At 36.0% G+C, this 21749-nt stretch overlaps 4 protein-coding genes and 1 non-coding gene across 6 annotated transcripts; 3 read left to right on the top strand and 2 right to left on the bottom strand.

The window, feature by feature from the left end:
• Positions 1 to 2110: 2110 nt before the first annotated feature.
• On the top strand, positions 2111 to 5006 carry LOC126593323 (L-type lectin-domain containing receptor kinase IV.2-like). The gene is made up of 2 exons (XM_050259360.1): positions 2111 to 4347; positions 4705 to 5006. Exons 1-2 carry the CDS (start codon positions 2460 to 2462, stop codon positions 4797 to 4799), a joined length of 1983 nt encoding a protein of 660 aa, XP_050115317.1. The 5' UTR covers positions 2111 to 2459; the 3' UTR covers positions 4800 to 5006.
• A 922-nt stretch (positions 5007 to 5928) lies between these two features.
• Positions 5929 to 8418, top strand: LOC126593319 (uncharacterized). Its single transcript, XM_050259355.1, has 8 exons — positions 5929 to 6129; positions 6357 to 6412; positions 6586 to 6729; positions 7311 to 7384; positions 7486 to 7540; positions 7612 to 7674; positions 7769 to 7896; positions 8056 to 8418. Exons 1-8 carry the CDS (start codon positions 6084 to 6086, stop codon positions 8120 to 8122), a joined length of 633 nt encoding a protein of 210 aa, XP_050115312.1. The 5' UTR covers positions 5929 to 6083; the 3' UTR covers positions 8123 to 8418.
• A 1943-nt stretch (positions 8419 to 10361) lies between these two features.
• LOC126593320 (uncharacterized) lies at positions 10362 to 17055 on the bottom strand. 2 transcript variants are annotated; one of them, XM_050259357.1, is made up of 3 exons: positions 16912 to 17055; positions 16700 to 16768; positions 10362 to 10666 (listed from the first exon to the last, which is right to left on the bottom strand). In XM_050259357.1, the coding sequence occupies exons 1-3, from the start codon at positions 17013 to 17015 to the stop codon at positions 10396 to 10398; spliced, it is 444 nt and encodes a 147-aa protein (XP_050115314.1). In that variant the 5' UTR covers positions 17016 to 17055; the 3' UTR covers positions 10362 to 10395. The 2 variants fall into 2 exon arrangements, 1 of the variants encoding a protein (XP_050115314.1); XR_007612910.1 differs by lacking the exons at positions 10362 to 10666; positions 16912 to 17055 and adding an exon at positions 15117 to 15620 and having other exon boundaries at positions 16700 to 16875.
• On the top strand, positions 11048 to 13220 carry LOC126593312 (putative cyclin-D7-1). Its single transcript, XM_050259350.1, has 6 exons — positions 11048 to 11389; positions 11552 to 11638; positions 11919 to 12017; positions 12129 to 12333; positions 12584 to 12726; positions 12846 to 13220. Exons 1-6 carry the CDS (start codon positions 11141 to 11143, stop codon positions 13083 to 13085), a joined length of 1023 nt encoding a protein of 340 aa, XP_050115307.1. The 5' UTR covers positions 11048 to 11140; the 3' UTR covers positions 13086 to 13220.
• TRNAW-CCA (transfer RNA tryptophan (anticodon CCA)) lies at positions 14956 to 15027 on the bottom strand. The gene has a single exon. It is a non-coding gene; the product is annotated as a tRNA-Trp (tRNA).
• Positions 17056 to 21749: the final 4694 nt, after the last annotated feature.

The following is a 21749-nucleotide window of genomic DNA, read 5'->3' as shown; positions in this document are numbered from 1 at the left end:
AAATAAATACTGAGTTAGTAATCAATATCTAAACCAAACAAGAAATCAAAGATGTATGTAATCGCTAGTTGGAGAACTAGAAGCAAGCATGGAGCAAACAGTTCGTCGCGAGGGTATACCGCGCAGTTGAGGCAAAGGAAGAAGATGAACAGTAAAAACCTTAGAGGAAACATTTTTTCTTTCGGCGAAGAGAAATGATTTTCATTCGGCGAAGAGGAATGAGAAATAGTTATATTTAGAGACTCGTGTTGATAACGTGTTATAAAAATGTAAAAGTTAGAAGGATAACCTTTTTGATAGGTGCGAAGCAGATGTAAAATATCACACTAAAACTATAGCTCAAGTGAATGACAATAAAAGATGGAGGAAGAGATTTCTTTCTTTCTGTTCTTCTGTATGTTATTGCAGGCATACGAAGCACTCTATTTATAGAGCAGCTCCGATCAAACCCATTAATTGCACATTCAAAATTTACAACATATACTTTGAAACTATGATTCCTACAATTCCAAAGTCTACTGCCAATATTTTCATTAGTCTATAATGTTGAAAATCCATTTGTGGGCATTCAATTATCAGCCAACGTTGTCAACAATGCTGATATTTTCAACAAATAACATTATTTATGCAGTTTCTTTTGCGGATTTCCTATAGCGCATAATGGGTTCTTGGTTTTCTAAATTTTTTGATTGGAAAATAATGGGTTGTTAGTCACGAATACCTTTGGTTGAGTCTGGAAGGGAACAATAAATAATTTAGGAAATATCAATGGTCAACATGCGTAGTAATTAAGGTTAATATGCTATAGATTTCGGATGGAATTGATTAGGTGAAGTTGGTTTCCTAGCTTTTTATTTACATTCATTCATCTTTCATATTTACTTGCATAGTTTCTTTGCATATCCAATTTTGTCATCATAAACTTTGTTATACTTAGGGGGTGTAGTCAAATTAGGATTTGATAGGACTTGATAGTATTTTAATGGACTTTAAAATCTGGGTGTAGTCAATTAGATTTTAAAGGAGGATTTTAAAAGATTTTGAAATCATGGTGTAATCAAATTAGGATTTTAAAGAATACATCCAAATTCATGGGTAGTCGATTAGGATTTTAAAAAGTCCATAAGAATCTAAGTGTAGTGAAAATATCGAAGATTTTCTAGGATTTTAATGAACTAGGATTTTGATGAATTTGAGAGTGGGTGGTATAAATACCAAACACCTTAAACAATCCAACCTCCACCCCTAGGATTTCTTTTCTTCTCTCTGGAGAGGAAGACGAACCATCTCTCAGAAAAATAAGAGGACGAAGCATCTCTCAAGAAAAGAAGACGACATACAAAATTCCTTTATTTCTTAAAAATATATCCACCAAATCCGAAATGTCCCCACAAAGTCTTCATTCCCTATTCTGCTATGTGTATATTACTTCTCTACCTTTTTTTTTCCCTATTTGTTTAGTTGTGTGTTTTAACTCTGTTTGGTAGCCTAGAAAATGTTGGAAACTAAGGGAAAATGGAGGGGTTGGAGGGATTGGAGTATGGGATGTTGGGGTTTTGAGTAACTTGGGTGCTGAAGTGAAAAATGGTGAATTGAGTTGCGAGTTTTTCAGTTTTGGAAGCTACAACAACAAAAAGATGAGCTTTAGGATTCAATAGTATTTTTGCCTTGTACTTGGAGTTATTAGCTACTGGAGCAAAGATCTAATTTTGTATGCTTGGGTTGGGTTCAATTAGTTGGAATTTGGCTTGATCTAGATGTCATCTGAAACCATCAATGATCTATGTTTTGGTTTGTTAAAAATTTCATAAAAAATTATAATTCAAATGAGAAAATTAAAAATATATTGTATTGGTTTGTATTTTGATATCATATATGTTTTAGATTGTGTACTGAGAAAAAATTCATTTTATGTTGTAGAAGTCAAATAAAAATCCTAAGAAATCCATGAAAAAAGTTCATACAAATCCATAGAAATCATATTATAAATCCATACAAATCTTCCAAAATCCATACAGAATTATAAAGTCCATTAAAAAATCCTTTAAAATCTGCCACTTAAAATAGTTCATTAAAATCCTATTAAATCCAAATTAACTACACCCTCCTTATTTTTATTTTGCAATTATCACAATAATAAATTTAGATTAATCCGATAATTATGGATGTATACTCCTTAGGGATACTGTACACTTGCAATTCTAACAGCTACGTGGCAGAAACATTCACCAAGCCAGCAAAGGATACACATTAACTATTACGTTGAATGAAAAGTCTTCGGTCAAATCACCATCAATAATTCATATTAATCAAACTTATCTTTAAGGTGTGACAACACAAATTTCTTTACGCAATTCATTTCCAGGAAAATTCTGGAAAGAAGAACGAGTAATTAGTCCTCTTTCATCCGCCTCCTCCATTTCCCTGTCCCCTCTCCATTTCTTTATGCAGAAGCATTCATGTGTTTCAAGCTTATAATACTACTTGTACTAGTCAGCATAGCAGCTGCTGAAGATCTCAATTTCGCCTACCATGGTTTCGGGTCTGCAAATCTTAGCCTAGACGGCATAGCAAGAGTGACACCCAATGGTCTTCTGAGGCTTACAAATTACACTAGATTCAAGATTGGTCATGCCTTCTATCCCAACCCAGTAATTTTCAAGAACTCATCTAACGGTACAGTTCTCTCCTTCTCTACCACTTTCATCTTTGCTATGAGATATACAGGTCTCTATGGCCACGGAATAGCCTTTGTCATCGCTCCAACAAGAGGGCTGCCCCACGCTGCTCCAGCCCAACACCTAGGCCTTTTCAACTTTACAAACGATGGCAATCCAACAAATCATATTTTTGCTGTTGAGCTTGACACTTTTCGGAACGATGAGTTCAAGGACATCAATGATAACCATGTCGGGATTGATATTAATGGTTTGGCCTCTGAGGTGGCTTCTCCTGCCGGATATTATGTCGGAGAAAGATTGATCACCAGTGGCCAACCGGTACAAGTTTGGGTGGACTATGATGGTAGCAAGAAGCAAATCAATGTCTCTTTGGCTCTAGTTAGTAATGGTAAGCCCTATATTCCACTTTTGTCTTTGACACGCGACCTTTCCCCAGTTCTTCACAGAACCATGTACGTGGGCTTCTCCTCGTCCACTGGCCAGCTTACTGCTTCTGCTTACTTGTTGGGGTGGAGCTTTAAGATGAATGGTCAGGCTGAAGAACTTGTTCTCTCGCAACTTCCCAAGATGCCTCGGCTAGGACCTAAAAAAATATCTAAACTTTTGACCATTGGTCTTCCTGTGATCTTGGTGAGTGTCGCTTTGCTAGCATTTCTTTTTGGTGTAAACTATGCCTTAAGAAGAAAGAAGAAGTTTGCAGAACTGCTTGAGGACTGGGAGCTTGAATATGGACCTCAAAGGTTTAAATACAAAGAGTTATATATTGCCACAAAAGGGTTTCAAGAAAAGGAACTTTTGGGAAAGGGTGGATTCGGTAAGGTTTATAAAGGTATATTGCCCACCTCTGGGATTGAGATTGCTGTGAAGAGGGTCTCACACGAATCAAGACAGGGGATGAAGCAGTTTGTGGCAGAAATTGTCAGCAATGGACGTCTTCGTCACCGAAATTTAGTCCCATTATTGGGCTACTGCAGGAGAAAAGGAGAGCTACTGTTGGTCTATGAGTACATGCCTAATGGAAGCCTGGACAAGTACCTCTTTGGCCAAACGGCGGTCACTCTCGATTGGAGGCAAAGATTTAGAGTCATAAGAGGTGTAGCATCAGGGTTGCTTTATTTGCACGAAGAATGGGATCAGGTTGTGGTTCACAGAGATGTCAAGGCCAGCAATGTATTACTAGATGGGGAATGGAATGGAAGACTAGGAGATTTTGGGCTTGCAAGATTATATGACCACGGCTCAGACCCTCAAACTACTCATATAGCTGGAACATTTGGGTATCTAGCTCCTGAGCATGCAAGATCAGGCCGGGCCACAACAAGCAGTGATGTGTTTGCTTTCGGTGTATTTTTGCTTGAAGTTGCAAGTGGAAGAAGGCCAATAGAGTATCATGGCTCTGAGGATGTGATTTTGGTTGATTGGGTCTTTTCTTGTTGGAAGGGAAGTAATATTCTTGAGGCGAAAGACCCAAAGTTAGGTAATGATTTTGTAGCGGAGGAGGTGGAGTTGGTGTTGAAGCTTGGGCTGTTGTGCTGCCAATCAGAGCCTACAACAAGGCCAAGGATGCGCCAAGTTATGCAGCATTTGGAGGGTGATATCCCTTTGCCTGCAGAGTTGTCACTTCTCAGTGCCTCTGCAAGTGGCCTAGCCATTTCTCAGAATGAAGGTTTTGATGAGTCTACAATGGCCTGGGGGTCTTCACCGTCATCATATGCTGCAGATTCGTCATTCCTCTACAGCGGTCGATGAATTCAAAAGCAACAAGATCTTCTATGTATCTGGTATTCATAGCGTATAAAACTGAGTGGCACTCCTAATACTTACGATTTTTGTAAATTTCAATCCATTCAAGGCCAATCATATTATCATACACAAGTTTGTTCTTTTGTTCTTTGCCATTCTATCTGCAGTCTGGACGGAGCAATATGGATTTTGTGCATTGCACAGAGCAATATAGTCATACAGTGATTGTTCTTGTTCACTCGTGTTCGTCATCAAAATTTAGTATGTCTCTTGGGCTTAGCGTTTCCTCACAAAGAAGGTTTTGACGAAATTGCAATTGGCGCGGGGTTTTCCCATTCATATGCTGCAGAGTCATCACTCCTCTCAGCCTCTTAGGTGGTCGTTGACACCAAGCGCATAGCATTCTCTAGTAAATATTTTTATGAAGTACAACATAAAATCCACAATCGGGAATCAGAACAATCTGTTGTTTTGTATCTAAGTGCTTATTAGCTTGTCAATGTAACAGGTTCTCTGTGTCTTCGTCAAACATGTGATTATCTCTATTTGTCCTAACGTGTTCCGATGTGTTTCAAATTTCAATCTGTGTGGTACGTAAACGATGATTAGTCCATTGCTCGAATATCTCGATGCTAGACTGGAGAAGAAGGTGAGGTGAAGGACTTAACGAAACCGGAATCTCTAGCAACTTCTGTGTGCATACTGCATATTGTTCCAACTCTATCTCCGCTTTTTATCGGATGTTTGTATTAGCTTGTAGTACTCATACTAGTAAGCCTAGCATATGTGAAAGATGACTTGCATCGTTTTTTCTCTTCTGAGAAATTTTTAGTTGTGACGGGAATACGGATGGAACATCACGTGTTTTTATGTAAGTGGTGAGAAATTTTATTTTTTAAGTTATTAACTTTTTAACACACATATCCCACAATTTATATAGAGACACATGGTGTACCATCTCATGTGACGGTCACACTAAAAAATCTCTCCCTAGCCTAGATGGTATTGCAGGAGTGACATCCAATGATACTTTGAGGCTCCCAAATTTCACCCCAATGGCATGCATGCCTTTGATCCCAACTCGGTAAGCACAAATAAGAAAGATACTCATTTCTTGAAAATTCATTCATTGTAAGTAAACGTGTATTAACTATACACTAAGTCTCTATAAAACTAAAATTCGGAAACCTCAAGAACCAAAATCAAAGTATGTTCTTTACAAAATAAAAATAAAAGTACGTTTGTAGCAGAAGTGATAATGGAGCACACGTACATAACTATAGTTTACTGTATTGAGAGAGAGCGAGAGAGAGACTACAGAGGTTCCACAAGATGCTTTGTTAGAATGTGTCTGCTTAAGGCTATGTGTAGTCAACCCTGTATGTAGACTATGCTATTGTCCTCTAGTTAGAGACGAATTTTGCCCATTTCGAATTGAAAGTGGCCTATAATCCTGATTTGGACATGGCATTTTTTTTTTAAATACAAGAATACGTTAACGCCAAGTTGAAGAATAATGAGGTAAGAAAAGGAGAGGAACTAAAATAGTAGGCGGTTCCGGGTCGGGTTCATTAGACAGACGCGGACTCTGGATGGCGTATTGGATTGGAGGTAGCATCTGAGTCGCCTTACTCCGTTACGATTGAATTAATCAAAGAAATGCCGGAGAGAGTGGCGGAGACCTCCGCGCCTTCTCAACTTTCAGGTACTCCTCTCCCCCCTCTTCTCTCTCGAAACCGAAGGCCACCGCAAACAGCGGTTTGCCCATTTCCTAAAGTTAGGTTTCTTGCCGAAATCTGCACTATTTGGTACATTTTGTAGGATTGAATTCTCAAGGACACTACTTTTCTGTCATTTTTCTTCCAATTTTTCACACACATATGTATATGTATGTATATTTATGTATATGTTTGTGGATGTATCTCTGTGCAGGTTCAAATTGTGGACAGACAACTCCTCCAGCTTGCACACTTTTAAGCTTTGGACAGGTTTCTCTTTGTCCCTGTGCCTTTGTAATTCTTAAATTTCTTTCCTTTTTCTTGAAATTGGTTTAGAATTGCGGAGTATCGCCTGATCAATATTGGCTTTGAGCACAAGCACCGAAATTCGGAAGCATAAATGTGTGCCACATTGTAGAAGTAAGTTCATGGTTCTGTGGCAGGCCTTCTCCGGTACGCAGAACTTTTCTAGTCTGCAGAAAGATGAAGCGTGGAGAGTGAATGTTCGGATACAGGGGTGTGACCTTGAGTATGGTTATCTATGTGGAACCATGGAAGCTCTTAACGTTCCTATGGCAGACACACCAGTAAGAAGTTTCTTTCTGCCTGTTGATTACCTGTCACCGTGAAATGTTTGTTTGTGTATTGGTGTTGATATTAAGTATTTTCGCGAAATGATTTAAGAACAACAAAAGAGTGAACGAACTACTGAGTTTTTATCGGACTGTTCTTTAGTTAAGGAGTTTCATTCCCTTTTAGCATTGTAGGTCCCTTTGATTTTCATACTGCTGTCAGTGCTGTGGTTGGCTAGAGTCCACGTCTTGTAATATGGTTACATCTAGATGGCAAACCTCATAGTTAAATCTTAAGTCAAGCATTCTTTGGGTTCATTAGGTGGCAGCGAGAAACTTGATTTGCCTGATTTTCAATCTTCCTTTCATAAGATATCAGTACGATGTTCACTGCTTATCGTGTGTCTCATAGAATCTATTAATTTGGCTGATTCTAGCCTGCCACTTTCATGCAAGACGTGTACATTAGATTTGACACCATATCAACTTTTTTGTGGATATGGAAATCTAGTTACTGTAATCCCCCACACTCCCGTATTCTGATATTTTCATAACCTTCATTGGGTATCTACTTTGTTTTCCTAAATGTATGTTAGGTAGTTACCTTTTGGGAAGGAGAGATCGTTGACACCAAGAATTATACTTTCTTCACTGGAAAATGGGAAGCAATGTATGTTTCTTTTGTTCTTTTAACCTGTAGTTCATCGTAGACCCTAATTAGCAATGGTTGTGGAATAATGATCTAGTGCTTATTTGTGAAACCCTTTACAGGCCAGAGGATGATATAAGGCACTGGACCAAGTTTCCTTCTTTTTCCTCTCTTCTGGTAAGGAGTCTATATCTTCTCAATCATATGGAAAACTTCTTTTATCGTCTGATTAATTCTATTGTTTACAGAGCCAAGTGGAAGTTGATGGTGGCAAATCATTAGATCTGAGTAATTATCCATACATATTCATGGTAACTGATCTAATTGCTTTATTATTCCCCATATAATTACTACTTAACCATCAGATGAAACGTTGATGAATTCTTTGACATTGTGGTGGTGCAGAGATGGAAAGAGCAATACTTTGTGAATGTTGGCACAGACTGTGGGCTGACTATAGCTGGCTTTTACTATGTCTGTTTTTCTTGTAGCGATGGCTCCATCAATGGCTTCTATTATGATCCTAACAGCAGGTATACTGGCCAGAGTATTTCCCTCATTTTTTTCATGGGATGTGCGTATGCTTACAAAGTATATTGCCACTTTCATTATTATGCGCAGTCTTTCTGGTTTAGCATTTTAATCACATTGCAGCAAAGTGACTGATAAGTATTACTTGAACCAACGTGCAGCCCTTTTCAGAAGCTTGAGCTGAAATCCACTAACGAGGAACGATCAGGTTTCAGCTTTTCATCATAGAACTGCGATAGATGAGAAAATATATGTCTAGGGATATGCCTGCTAGGAATTGTACAACTTTTGGTCAATTTTCAAGAACACGCGTCTCCATTTGTAATGCAAGGATAACGTACAAGTTGTGAAGATGTGCATTTGTCTGTGTTTGTAAAAGTATGTTGCGGAGCTGTTTGGTGTTCTTGTGTATTGTAATTGCCGATTGCGAGTTACTTTGGGGTGATATGAGATCTTGCATATGTGGCCAAACCTTCAGCTCAAATCTGAATTTATGATTGTGAATACAAGCAAAATTAGGTCCAGTCAAGTTTACTTCTTTATGATTCTTGGTATTATGATTTAAAGGAAAGCTTGGCAACGCCCTGAACTTTGTACCTTGTTCCACTTTGCCCTATGAATTTTTTTAATTTGGTTGAGCCCCCTAACTTTTCATTCCTACCGGTATCTCGGAGACAGTCGATAGTGTCACAATTTTCCGTTAATTTCATAACATGCAATATATAACCAACTTTTAGGAGCATATATGTCATCAAAATGCAACATTCACAAGAAAAAATAGTAAATATTTTGGAATTCTTAATTGAGCTATGAGAAAGGAAAAAAAAAGAGAGTGAAAGAAATGAAACTTAGTGCTTATGCATTAAATCAAATGCTTCTACGATACAAAATGGACGAAAATACATTTAATACGACAGAATAAGTGACAAAACTAACAGGAAGGGGAGAACATTGGACAATTGAAACTTAAAATTTTTTGCATTAAATCAAATGAAAACTAATGAAAAAGGTTTCAAAATTTTGAATTTTAACGATAAAGATAAAATAAAGGGTAAAGTGAATAGTACCATGATTGACTTTTTAGTGTTAAAATGTGGTTTTTCGTTAAAATAAACAGTACCGGGAGCTTTTCGTTAAAGTTTCCTTAAATCAAAGGCCTCCACGAAATAAGTGACAAATGAATTGAGTTGACAGAATAAGTGAACTTATGGGAATGGGAGAGGATTGGGCACTTCTCGCTACTTACATGTAAGGAATCATTTCTTTTTTAATGACGAAAGCATGACATCATTTTACCATACAAATCGAAAATCTTCATTCTCTTTATTATTGCTTAAAGGTTATTTCTAGAAACATTCATTCGATTTAGAGAGCGTTTAGTCATCCATGGGAATAAAAAAAATTGAAGGTTTATTGTGAGGATGTTAATGTCATTGTAATTGTGGATTAGTTCGACACATAAGGATGATTAAACAGTCTTAAAGTGAATGAATTTTTCTAGTGATGGTCTTCAGTTGATGATAAAGAGAGTGACTAGTATAATTATGAAGTTTGTATGGTTAAATGATGTCACGTTGTCATTGAAGGAAAAATGACCACTTATATATAAAGAACCAAGTATTGTTCGGGTGCATTGGCATGAATAATTTTTGGGGGGAGGGGGTTTAAAATGAAATTGATAGTTTACAGGCCTAAGTGGAATGAAAAAAAGCTCAGCTTAGCTACGGCTTCTTAGGGTTGTGAATTGGCTTGAAACAGTTCAAATTTACATTAGGTTCGACTCGTTAAGAAACAAGTTAAGTTTGAATATTAGTATGTTTGACTTGTCAAGAACAGGAGCAATGAGTAGTTTTCACGAGATAACTTGAATTAGGCTCTATTCAAGTAGTTTGTTTGGAATGAAAGATTATGTTTGAGGATTTTCTTTCGGATAATATGGTTACTTTTAAGATGAATTTGATATTATGTTCCAATCTTCTTTTGTTTCTAAACAAATAACAAGCATTAATAAGTATGAGACGTCTATCTCTTAAAGTATTACTTTCGAATTTTTGTTGTTGTGTTGTTTATGTTCCCATCCTCTTCTGTTTCTAAACAAACAACAAGCATTAACAAGTATGAGGCGTCTATCTCTTAAAGTATTACTTATGAATTTTTGTTGTTATGTTGTTTATGTTCTATATTTTTTATTTATTAAAATGTGTTGTTAAGTTGTGAATTTTTGTTATTAGAGCAAACCAACTTATTGCAATAAATAACTCGATACAGTTTGAGCTTGGTATCAAGTTGAAGTTTTTAAGCTCACTCACTCGAGTTCGTATAAGAAGTAAGCCAAACCTATTTTGAGCTTTAAAAAAAATTAAACAAGCCAGGTTCGGCTGGTTTACAAGCCTCAATGCTGCTGGTAGAGAATATGTGTTGTGGACCTTGTGGTCCCCCAATCAATTAGCAGCTTTTGTTGGTGGAGACTGTGGAGAGATTCAATTCAATTCAATTACAGATCATCTATCTTGCAGTAGCAGATTGTCCCAATAGAGAACTGATGAGATGAGATGAGCTGAGAATTGGCCATTCACCACCAAGTCCCTCATGATCAAGCGTTGAAGACGATCACGAAGTGGGGCCCACCCCAAATACACACAACTTGTAAAATCAACATTGAAAATGGGGCCCACATTTGAGCCCCTAATATTATTCTCAAGTTCAGTGCCAACCAAACCAAACCACCACAGCACCAACACATTCACAAACCTTAGCATTTGCCCTCGTTTCCTGCATTGAAGGGGGACGACGATAAGATGAGAGAGAGAGGGAGAGAGAACATTTATTCCACTAAGTTGCCCACAGAAACATCCTCGTGCATGGACTCACGCAATTGGTAACCCAGGTCAAAATATAAAAAACCGTAATTTAAATAATACACAAAATACCAACACAATAAATAATTAAAATAAAAATCTTAACCCACTACTACTAGCCTACTACCAGAAAAACACTGCATTTACCCCATTTCATGAGGGACGTGTCCCTCTGTTTATTTCTCTATCCGTAAGTTGTAAGTTTGTAACCACCCACCAACTCTTATATAACTTCCCCTCAACTTTCCTGATCATTTCACCATCTTCCATATTTTCCTTTCGTTTTCTCAAACTGTTCATCTCTAACTCGAGTACCCTATTATTGGGGAAGAAGAAACATATGTACTTTTTTTAGACTGGCCATAGCATCTTTTATATTATTCAAAGCATGGTTTGCATGGAAAGTTTGCTTTGTGATGAGGTATGCCCTTCAAGTCCCCCTGCAGTGACTACTGAGCCTTTCGGTCACAGTAACTTTGGATCCTCAATGTATACAACTAAGGAAGACTATGAGCAGGCTCTTACCATATGCATGGAGAAGGAGATCAGCTACATGCCTGAACCTAATTATCTAGAGAACCTATCTTCCAATAATTTGGTCATTGCTAGGTTAAAATGCATTCAGTGGTTCATCAAGGTCAGTACAATAACATATGTGCGTGTGTGTGTGTATGTTAATATTTATCAAACTACGCTTTTTAATTAGTTGAGTAAGAACCACCATATACCTTGTATTAATTAGAAGATGATTACTACGGTAATACAATATAACATTTTAATTCTTTGTTTGTGTTTTCAGTCTGCAGGTCGGTTGAACCTCTCCCTTGGAACCGTTTTCTATGCTGCAAATTACCTTGATCGGTTCATATCCATGAACCATTGCACTGTAAGGACTATATGTTATATAGTAATAATTTAAAATCATTCAGTGATATATGTATAGAGCGAGAGAGACAGAATTCAATTGGTCTAATTTGGGAAAGGCCACATATATATATATATATGTATGTATGTATATCACTGAATGAATTTATTTAATTCAATTCTATGGTTACCTTTCATATTCTTTTTTAAATTTTCTAATTTTCCAATTTCCTAGTTATTTGTTTCGACAACATTGAAAGGATATATGAAACTAATATGTATAAAGGTGTATGTATTTTCAGGGATGGAAATATTGGATGGTTGAATTGGTGTCTGTTGCCTGCTTATCTATTGCCAACAAGTTCAGTGATACCTGCAATCCTTCCCTGCTTGAACTTCAGGTGATAACTATTCATTAATTAAGTGTATGAGCTGCTGTTATTAATGAAGAATGTAACCATCATATGTTTCTGCATTGGTTTAACTACTGTGCTAATTCATATTGATCGCAGATGGAAGATCTGGACCATTCATTTGAGCCAAGCACAATCCAACGAATGGAAATGATGGTGCTAAATGCATTAGGATGGCGCCTTGCGTCTACAACAGCTTACTCTTACCTAGAACTGTTGGAATGGATTCTGGACTCTTTGAAGCCCCAACTTCATGAAAAGCTCATAGGCCGACTTAACAAATTGCTTCTTGGAGCTATTTCAGGTATATATGTATATGCATGCATATTTTTTATTCGTAATTATTCGATGTATGTTGTAACTTGTACAGTTGTAGTATATACTCCTATTGAATAGAGTTCTTCTTTTTAACTCACTGCGTTCTGGGTTCAAACTCTCCTCACTCTCTTTAATCAAGCTTACAGTACTAATATCGATTATAATAAAACACTTGTATTATTATTTGCTGATAGTACTCATAATTAATGAAACAAAAATTATTATGAAAATTCCAGATTCCAAGCTTCTGGATTTTAGGCCAAGTGTGGTTGCAATATCTGCTCTAAGGTGCAGTCTGGATAAGATACAACTTTCAGAAGCCATATCTGATAACGCCTACCTCACGTGTCTTACAAGTCTATTGGATCATGACCAAAAGGTCAATTAATTAATTTCAATCTTCAGTATCAAATTCCCTTTTTAATTTGCCCTTTTCTTTTGCTAATTAATATCTAACATTTTATTGACTGGTTTGTCCACTACCTGTATAATATATAGTGTGAGTTGGTGAAGTGCCATATGATGATGGAGGAGCAATATTCATCAGTTGATTGTTTGGACAACTTAAGAGCTCACCGGGATTTTCATTACTGCCCTTCAAGTCCCACGACCGTGCTGTTGAAGAATCGTATTAATTTTTATGATTTTCATGTTGATTTGTCTCTCTTTAAGATGAGAGATCAAACAATGATCACCGGGATTAACAAGAGAAAGCGAGAAGATGACTACCTTAATTAAGAACATATCTTCTATTTATTTATAAATTCCCCGTAGATTGTACGTCAAGAAAAGTTAAATCTTGAGATAGAGTTTGACAGAACGTGTGATGTATATCGATGAGAGAAGAAATAATAAGGGGTTTTTGAACTTTAATCATTCAAGAAGATTAAAATTTAAAAAAAACCTAGTGTTAGATTAAATATTGATTTTAGTCCCTAATGTGTCCTTAATTCAAAATAATTAATGTGCATTTTATTTAATGTCTCCCATTAAATATTTAAATTTATTAATACACAAATTTTAATTTATTTTTTGACCAAAAAAGAGTTTTTTAATTTATTAATTTTATTTAACATTCTTCAAATTTGAAAGACTCAATTAATGTACCTAAATGTTAGTACCGAAATGTATGTACCTAAATATATGCACCGAAATGTTTTAATATTAAATTAATGTACCTAAATGTGTGTACCGAAATGTATGCACCGAAATGTGTTAGTACCAAAAATGTATTATATTGAATTAATGTACCTAAATGTTTGTATCGAAATGTGTGTACCTAAATGTATGCATCGAAATGTATTATAATGAATTTAATATACCTAAATGAAGAAGATAAAGTACATTGAAATATATTGTATAACAAAAATTAGTTTATCTAAATGTTCACAACAAAATATATTACGATGAATGAAATGAAAATAAAAATTATAATGAAATAAAATTAATACATTAAAAATTAGAAAGAAAAAGATAAATAATTAAAAATCAAAATATAATTAATAAATGAGGCTATTAATGTATCAAGGGACTAAAATTAGATTTTGATCTTACTCATGGTTTTAATCAAAAAGTCATCTTTGCCAAGGATTAAAATGAAGTTTTCTAAAATAATTAAGCAAAGCAGTTTTTCTCTACCTCCTGCATGCTTATTAGAACTTCTGCTGGACTGCTACCCACCTCTGGATTTGCCCTTTTTTTTATGTAATGACAGTTGGGTCACGAAAAGATATTTCTGATTGAATATATAATACCCCGTCCTCATCAAATTTTGGTAGAATTTTTCTGGTTAAACACCGCACTCATCTGAGTTTACGCACATTCTTAAATTATTGTTTGTTTAAATTTTATTACAGTTTCAAAAGACAATAAAGGACATAACATTTAAAAGCTAACCTTAGTCCACCTATAACCAAAGGGTAATAAAAGAAGAAAAATGTTATTACAAACTTTGATTCTTATTCCATTGATTATAAAATAAAGGAGAAGATTATAAATTGTCAATACCGCATTATATGCTCAAGGACCACATTTTTCCGAGATTGGACACATGAAAACAAGAACAAGGTGCGAACAAAAGCGGATACCCAAACAAACAAGAAGAGAAGCTAAATCGAAATAAAAAACAAAACAAACCCACGATGAAAATTGACAAACTCCCAAGATCTGAACTAGAGAAAACAAACTGAAGGTGAAGTTAAAAAAGAAAAGACAATAGAAATGATAAAAATTGATATACCAAACAAGAGGGGATTGAAGTCAGAGAGATGGAACCTGCTCTAATATCATGTTAACAAATCAAACGAAGAGAAAATAAGAACAAAAAAATGTTAACTAATATTATTGTACTACTTATTTTTAGTATATAATTGCATGATTAAATATAATAAATAATAAATAAAACATTGTCAAAACTGTCAATGAACACAACCAATAACAATGTAAACAATTGATTAAAAGTTGCACACAATAAGAATATAAATATATAAATATATATATATATATATATATATATATATATATATATATATGTTTAGAATATACTGAAATTTTCTTATCAGAATAAGTTTGGCGGAAAGCAAAAAATTAAAAAAACCGGAGAGGGTATTGAACCCGACGTGAATCGAACACGCAACCTTCTGATCTGGAGTCAGACGCGCTACCATTGCGCCACGGATCCGGTTGTTAACGATGTTACATATTATTATATATCCAATCGAATAATTTGTTTTTTATTCTCACAGCGACTTCGGTTTGGTTGCTGCTCAATGCTTTCACCTATATAGATCATAGCCAAAACGGTTCAAACTTGAAAGAGACATCCCGCCAAGACCAAACTGTAGCTTGAGCCTGAAACCTCAGACTTAGAGTCGTATTCTCCAAGAAATTTCATTCCATTCAACAAACATCGATATCTCGAGTTCAGATGAATGAGTTGTGCAGTCAGTGCGATATATCTTTATAAAAATTTTCAGTTCTTCCGACTCTGTGAAATAATTCCGAACCTATGAAATAGTGTGCAGTCTGAAATTAAAACAGCTCATAAAACTTATGGTTTTTCCTTTCGGTGCACAAGCATTTGCGTCTGTTTTCTTGAGCTGATAGAAAGAACTTAAATTTTTCCTTCAATTTATTACTACTTTTAGCTTCGTGCTTAAAACTTTTAACTTGGTAAATACGATCATCTGGCGCCCGTGGCCTAATGTATAAGGCATCTGACTCCCACCGGGCGTGCTTTCTTCTCTTCGCAGCATCTGAGAACATACCTTTTAACTGAAAGACAGAAAGGGCTTCAAGTTTGTGTATAAGAAAGAAAGAAAGAAAAGCCCCCGTGATTCAAAGGTTAAATGAATGAGATTAATTATGAAGAGCATGAAGAAGTTAATTTTTATGTGTTTTCGAAATACATACATGTTACCTTTTGTTGATGCACAAAATCTGTGAGACTTTGGAACAACGTAAAGTGTCAAGTTTGTGACCTTCACTCGGTTGTTTTGGTCACCTAGTGATGATTAATATGTAAAGAGATAGAGATAGAGAAGCCAACACAAGATGTATATAGTTCATCCTAAGTCTGGCTACGTCTACGAAGTAGAGGAGTACTCATTAATAATTACAAGAGTTCTCAATAATAGTGAAGGGTTTGCACAAATACATAAGTTTAAGCATAATTATCATTAGTGGGTTCTAATGACTAGTTAAGTACAATAATGACATTAGGGATTCATTGTATGGAAAATGATCTTCGCCGAATCCTTTTCCTGGGAATCCTAGGGATCCCGTGATCATGACCGTTCATCATACATCATGCGGTCAATTTTCGTTAGGTACTATTTATATTTAATTTTAAATTTTAAATTTTGAAATGATTTCTAACCGCACGATGTACGATGAATGATCACGATCACGGGATCCCTAGGAAAATGATCCTTGCCGGATCCTTTTCCTAATTGTAGGACTCTATGAGCTTTATTCTAACGTTGACATGCATCATGCTGTGATTGGCCTCCTGGTTGGAGGGAAACACTTGTGCTTCGGCATGGGTGCCTCAACATGAACCCCTCAGTGGGTCCTTAATGGTATGACGTTGACCGGTGCTTAGTAGTTTCGGGATTGGTCAGGTGTGGTACAAACACTTATATTCATTTAATACAAACTAGTTTTTTACTAGTATTTTATTTTCAATCTTCACTTGGTTGAATGAGATCTCTAAGTTCAACTTACAATAATGATGAGGATGTAAGAACTATATCCACAGATCAATGATTTACCAATTGAATAACCAAAACTTCAAGAACAATATTAAGTAATAAGGCTATAAACTGAAATCAAAGAGTTGCGGAGAAGCTTACCTGCAGAATTGAAACTCAAAGAAGCCATAGCAGCTTCTCAACCAAACAACCTTCTCCTCTTTTGCAAAACTAAAAGTGCTCGCCAAATAATAGGTATTCAGATAAATTCAAAACAAACAGCGATATTTGCAAGAGTAGTGATTGAGGTTATATATAGAATTATTCCAACTTATTCTCCTAGTAGAATTAGTTCAGAAATCAACAAAGTATACCTTATCATACTATGAGTGTAGAAGGTTGCGCAAAACCAAGTCCCACAACCAAGGACTACTATAAGCACAAATAATTCTATAAGGAATAGAATTCCTTTGAGCATATTAACAAGACTTTTCCATTCAAAGATTCATCCAATATTACGGCCAATTCTAAGTCATGTTTCATACTCATATTCTAACAGAGGATGATATATAGTTTTTATTAGTTAGACACCTAATTGTAGGTCCCATTATTATAGACAACGGCAGATCCTAAGGTTGCGAGATTCTACAAAAATTTGGAATTATGGGGAGGAAGGATCTGAGGACCTTATGGTCATGTCGTATGAGACTTGAAAATACTCACAAGTTGTTCGAAAAAATATCTTTTAGGCATAATTCAAGTGACCTTGACAAGTGATGCTCGACGGGCTTTGAGATAGGCTTTGAAAGTTGTCGACAGTCTTTTAGTTAGTTGGATGAGATATCAGGTTTAGCTTACATAATGATGAGGATGATATCTAGTTGTCATGAGTTCGACACTTAATTGTGGGTACCGGATCCAAGGGTCCCTAGATCCTACAAAAGTTTGGAAATATGGGGAGAAAGATCCTCAGATGACCTTATGCCCATCTGGTATGGGACTTGAATACTCACAGATTGTTTGATAGAATATCTTTCGGGCATAATTTAGTAGATCTTGACAAGTGATGCTCGACACACCTTGAGATATACTTTGAAAGTTGTCAACAGATCATGGCAATTAACAAGCCCACCCTCGCGATCGACTATATGACTTGGATCCGGCTTCTCTCTTCCACTTTCCATACGCTCTCATCCTCTCTTATTTTATGCGATCATGCTTAAGTCACATCAATATTTTATATTGATTTTTTTATAAAGATAATAAGACAAAAAGCAATAGTAATATAAAATGTTAACGTAGCTTAACCGTGACCGCACAAATAAGAGAGGATGAGAGTGTATGAGAAGTAGGAGAGCAGAGAAGCCAGGTCCATATGACTCAACGAAAAAGTTGTACAATTTTTGCACTAGTACCCCTCGAGCCTTGAGTCATGGATCCCCACTGGCTATATGGCGCATTGTACTAGAAAAACTCTCTTGCAATTAATATGTTGTCCCAATAGCACCATTAATAACGTAGATGATGTCATGTATTCAGATAGCACACCAGTCATCCGATAAATAGATCTTATATGGTGTCACCGATTACAAGAGATAATATCTCGTATTATACATATCTTATCGTTTGTTAAAAAAATAATTAAAAATAAACACATGCCAGTTGTTATTGAAAACGATAACCACACACGATTTGTTCTTCTCCTGTACACCCTTCTTTATTACTATCATAGCTACCAAATTATCAAAATTGTTTTTGGTTGAAAAAATGGTATACCAATTTTTTCATTTCATCTCTGATCAAATATTGAATCACTCACATCAACTGAAAACAACTATTTGATTTCATTTTTGTACTTTAGAAAAAAAATACATTAAGATACTGATCTCTGAGGAAGACGTGTACAATTTCATAGTAAAAAATCTCATGACATCTATTAAATTAGTCCAATAATATGAGTCCTCTCCCTCCTCCAGAGGCAAGGCAGCTCTACTCCTGAGATCCTGACAGACCAAATCCAAAATCAAAACCATCTTTTTTTTTCTTTTTTTTCATAGATGTGATGCGACTCCTTTTACGGCTCTAGTTCTAGGTCTGCAAACACATTGGCCTGAAAGGGATCCGGAGCTTTCCTCCTAATTCATCAAGTTTGAAGATCCGAACCATTGAAAAATGATTCAACGGCTACAAACAAGGTTCCACTTTAAAAGTTATAATAATTTTAGCCGTTTGATCATTTTTCAATAATCTGGATCTTCAGACTTGGTAGATTAGGAGGAGAGGATCCCTTTCCACATTGGCCGACCTTAATTACAGTAATTTACAGCCTTTTATAGTTCCAGGCTGCCAGCAATGATTTAAAGGTAAATTTACTCAATGACTTTTAGGTAACCATAGAAATTTACTCAATTGCTCTATCAAGCATAGAAGTATAAGCAATGTCTAAACCAATGTCCTTGTTCAAAATAATTATCGGCTTTGAACAATTATTGCATCTGATTATTCGATTGGATTCTCAAATAGGAGAGCAACTTTGAAGCATCAGTACATCATTATTGACTCATTGTAGTGTCTCGTACTAATAAAACAACGTCATGTATAAGTTTTTTGTCTATACGATATTGTATGATTTATACAAAATGTTATAATGTTTATGTACTCGTGTACTAAAAGTTCTTTCGGAGGAGTAAAGTGGTAAGTAAAGGAATATGCATTGGCAATTGACAAGCATGCACTATAATTTGCCTGTGGCAGCCTTAGCACACAAAGAAACTACAAGAATACTATACTAGTCTCTCCTTGTGTAATCAATTGCCACCTAGTCTTTGCCAATAATTATATTTAAAGAGATATTTTGTAAAGTAAATTTCAAATATACTTTGATTAAAGAAACATGTATAGGTGCCTCTATTGCACAAATGACACGTGGCTTTAAGATGATTAAGAATTTGCATACAGTTTTCGTGTATCTCTATATTCTTTTATCACTCATCATGTCTCGTCATATAATAATGTTACAAAGAAACATGATGTTCATTTCTGATGACATGCACGATTTTCCTTTAAAAGTGAACAATAGCATCAAAGATTAATAAGGTTACTATATAAGGTTCATGATCTGAAAGGTTAATCTAAATTTGCATTATGTAGTTTAAACCTGCACGTACGAAAGAGACAAACAAATTCAACCCCACCCTGCAGGAAATTATTGAAATGCATTGGATTGGGACTGGAGGTTTTAAACCAATGACCTAAAACTAGCTATAATCAAAGATATATATATATATATCTTGTATTATTGATAACATTGTTGATCACGTCTCTTATGCATGAATGTGAATTCACTATTATGCAAGTGAGTCTCATATGTAGAAGAAATATGATTATGATTGAAAGGGTAGTTACTAAATGTTCCACATACAGTTGGCTAAGAACTTTTGGTGTTATTGCCTTCTATGGCCTTTGATGTTACTTACATTCACTACCATCATGATCAATTAAATTATTCAACAATGTAAAATTGCTAAATATTAGTTTTGTTCTCTTAGTCATCTAGTGATAAAAAATTTGCGGTTATCTATTATTAAATTTAATAATATGAATTGAGATTAAAACATTAAAAGTGCATCAATTTATTTGCCACCTTTAATATCAAATCTAAAAGTCATGTATTTTTTTATCATCTAATGACGAAACGAACGTCTTTGACTTAATTATTGCAAGACTATAATGAGTTGGGTAAGGCACTCATGGTCAGAATAACAAGCACGTCGGCTATCAAAACATATATGCTTGATATCTCTACAAGCGTAATGCTAAGAACCATTGAGGTTGCAAACCATTAAATTGGCTCCATGTGGCATGCATCATGGTGTAGGACCTTATAGTGATAGAAGCCTTCATGGAAAAAGAGTCACCTAGGAGCTCTCTTTTAGGAGAGAAACTATTTTAAAATTAATCTTGTTTTAGTGTCATTACCGATGACTTATGACATAGATGATAGTCAAGTAATTAAATAATACATTAATCATTCGTTAGATAGTTGTTACGTGGTATCATCAGTTGCAAAGGAGAATTTCTCCTCTTTTAGATCCTTGGGATATAAAGCCTATAAAATAAGCACTATTTTTAAATGTTCTAGCTAAGCTAATTGATCCTTAACACATATTCACCTTGGTTGCAGAATTATGTTGATTTTTTGGAAGATTCCTCCTTTGAGGGTAAAGGGACGAATTAAAAGGCATAATCTCTTGAAGTGGGTTTTGCCCTACTTGAACCAAAAGGAAAAGAAAGATTAGCCTGTTGCAACACCCCCTATAAGATCCCACATTGCCTAGGGGTGAAGATCATGTAAGTCTTATATGTATATTCTTATCTTTACCTAGCACGAAGCATTTTGGGAGCTCACTGGCTTCGGATTCCATAGGAACTCCGAAGTTAAGCGAGTTCACACGAGAGCAATCCCAGGATGGGCGACCCACTGGGAAGTTCTCGTGTAAATTCTCAGAAACAAAACCGTGAGGGCATGGTGGGGGCCCAAAGCGGACAATATTGTGCTACGGTGGAGTCGAGCCCAGGATGTGGTGGGTGCTCGAGCCGAGATGTGACAATTTGGTATCAAAATCAATCCCTGGCCGGAAGTATGCCGATGAGAACGTCGGGCGCCTAAGGAGGGGTGGATTGTAGGATCCCACATCGCCTAGGGGTGAGGATCCTGTAAGCCTTATATGTATGTTATCATCTCTACATAGCACGATGCCTTTTGGGAGCTCACTGGCTTCAGGTTCCGTAGGAACTCCGAAGTTAAGCGAGTTCGCACGAGAGCAATCCCAGGATGGATGACCTATTGAGAAGTTCTCGTGTGAGTTCCCAGAAACAAACCCGTGAGGGCGTGATGGGGACCTAAAGTGGACAATATTGCGCTACGGTGGAGTCGAGCCCAAAGATATGGTGGGAGCCCGAGCAGGGATGTGACACCCTCACCAGCAATGTTGGTAAAGAAAAATGTCTATAAATCTAAAGTGAGATGAAGGGCAGGATTTTAACTATTTTTTTTACTTGGCCCCGTTCTTCAGTATCCTTCATCATTTTAAAGAACCCCTACTACTTTTTTTATACAAGTAATTTCGGTGCAATGGTTTATCTGTCCTTAACCGAGCTGATTCCTACTGCTTTGTTTCTATAAAAAGGGTATCAACCCTCTCTCTCTCTC

Source organism: Malus sylvestris, chromosome 12 (genome assembly GCF_916048215.2).
Source record: "Malus sylvestris chromosome 12, drMalSylv7.2, whole genome shotgun sequence".
In the NCBI taxonomy this organism is placed as follows: domain Eukaryota; kingdom Viridiplantae; phylum Streptophyta; class Magnoliopsida; order Rosales; family Rosaceae; genus Malus; species Malus sylvestris.
The sequence above is the reverse complement of the archived record's forward strand: the minus strand, read 5'-3'. Positions and strand labels throughout refer to the sequence as shown.

Excerpts from the sequence above, each read along its gene's own strand:
- LOC126593323 (XM_050259360.1), top strand. The coding sequence starts at position 2,460 with ATGTGTTTCAAGCTTATAATACTACTTGTACTAGTCAGCATAGCAGCT. Across the intron at positions 4,348-4,704 it reads AGCCATTTCTCAGAATGAAG|CGTTTCCTCACAAAGAAGGT; the intron begins GTTTTGATGAGT and ends TCTTGGGCTTAG.
- LOC126593319 (XM_050259355.1), top strand. The coding sequence starts at position 6,084 with ATGCCGGAGAGAGTGGCGGAGACCTCCGCGCCTTCTCAACTTTCAG. Across the intron at positions 6,413-6,585 it reads CACTTTTAAGCTTTGGACAG|GCCTTCTCCGGTACGCAGAA; the intron begins GTTTCTCTTTGT and ends GTTCTGTGGCAG. Across the intron at positions 7,897-8,055 it reads TATTATGATCCTAACAGCAG|CCCTTTTCAGAAGCTTGAGC; the intron begins GTATACTGGCCA and ends ACCAACGTGCAG.
- LOC126593312 (XM_050259350.1), top strand. The coding sequence starts at position 11,141 with ATGGTTTGCATGGAAAGTTTGCTTTGTGATGAGGTATGCCCTTCAAGT. Across the intron at positions 11,390-11,551 it reads GCATTCAGTGGTTCATCAAG|TCTGCAGGTCGGTTGAACCT; the intron begins GTCAGTACAATA and ends TTGTGTTTTCAG. Across the intron at positions 11,639-11,918 it reads TATCCATGAACCATTGCACT|GGATGGAAATATTGGATGGT; the intron begins GTAAGGACTATA and ends ATGTATTTTCAG.
- LOC126593320 (XM_050259357.1), bottom strand. The coding sequence starts at position 17,015 with ATGCTCAAAGGAATTCTATTCCTTATAGAATTATTTGTGCTTATAGTA. Across the intron at positions 16,769-16,911 it reads TACACTCATAGTATGATAAG|TTTTGCAAAAGAGGAGAAGG; the intron begins GTATACTTTGTT and ends GAGCACTTTTAG. Across the intron at positions 10,667-16,699 it reads TTTGAGTTTCAATTCTGCAG|GAAACGAGGGCAAATGCTAA; the intron begins GTAAGCTTCTCC and ends CCTTCAATGCAG.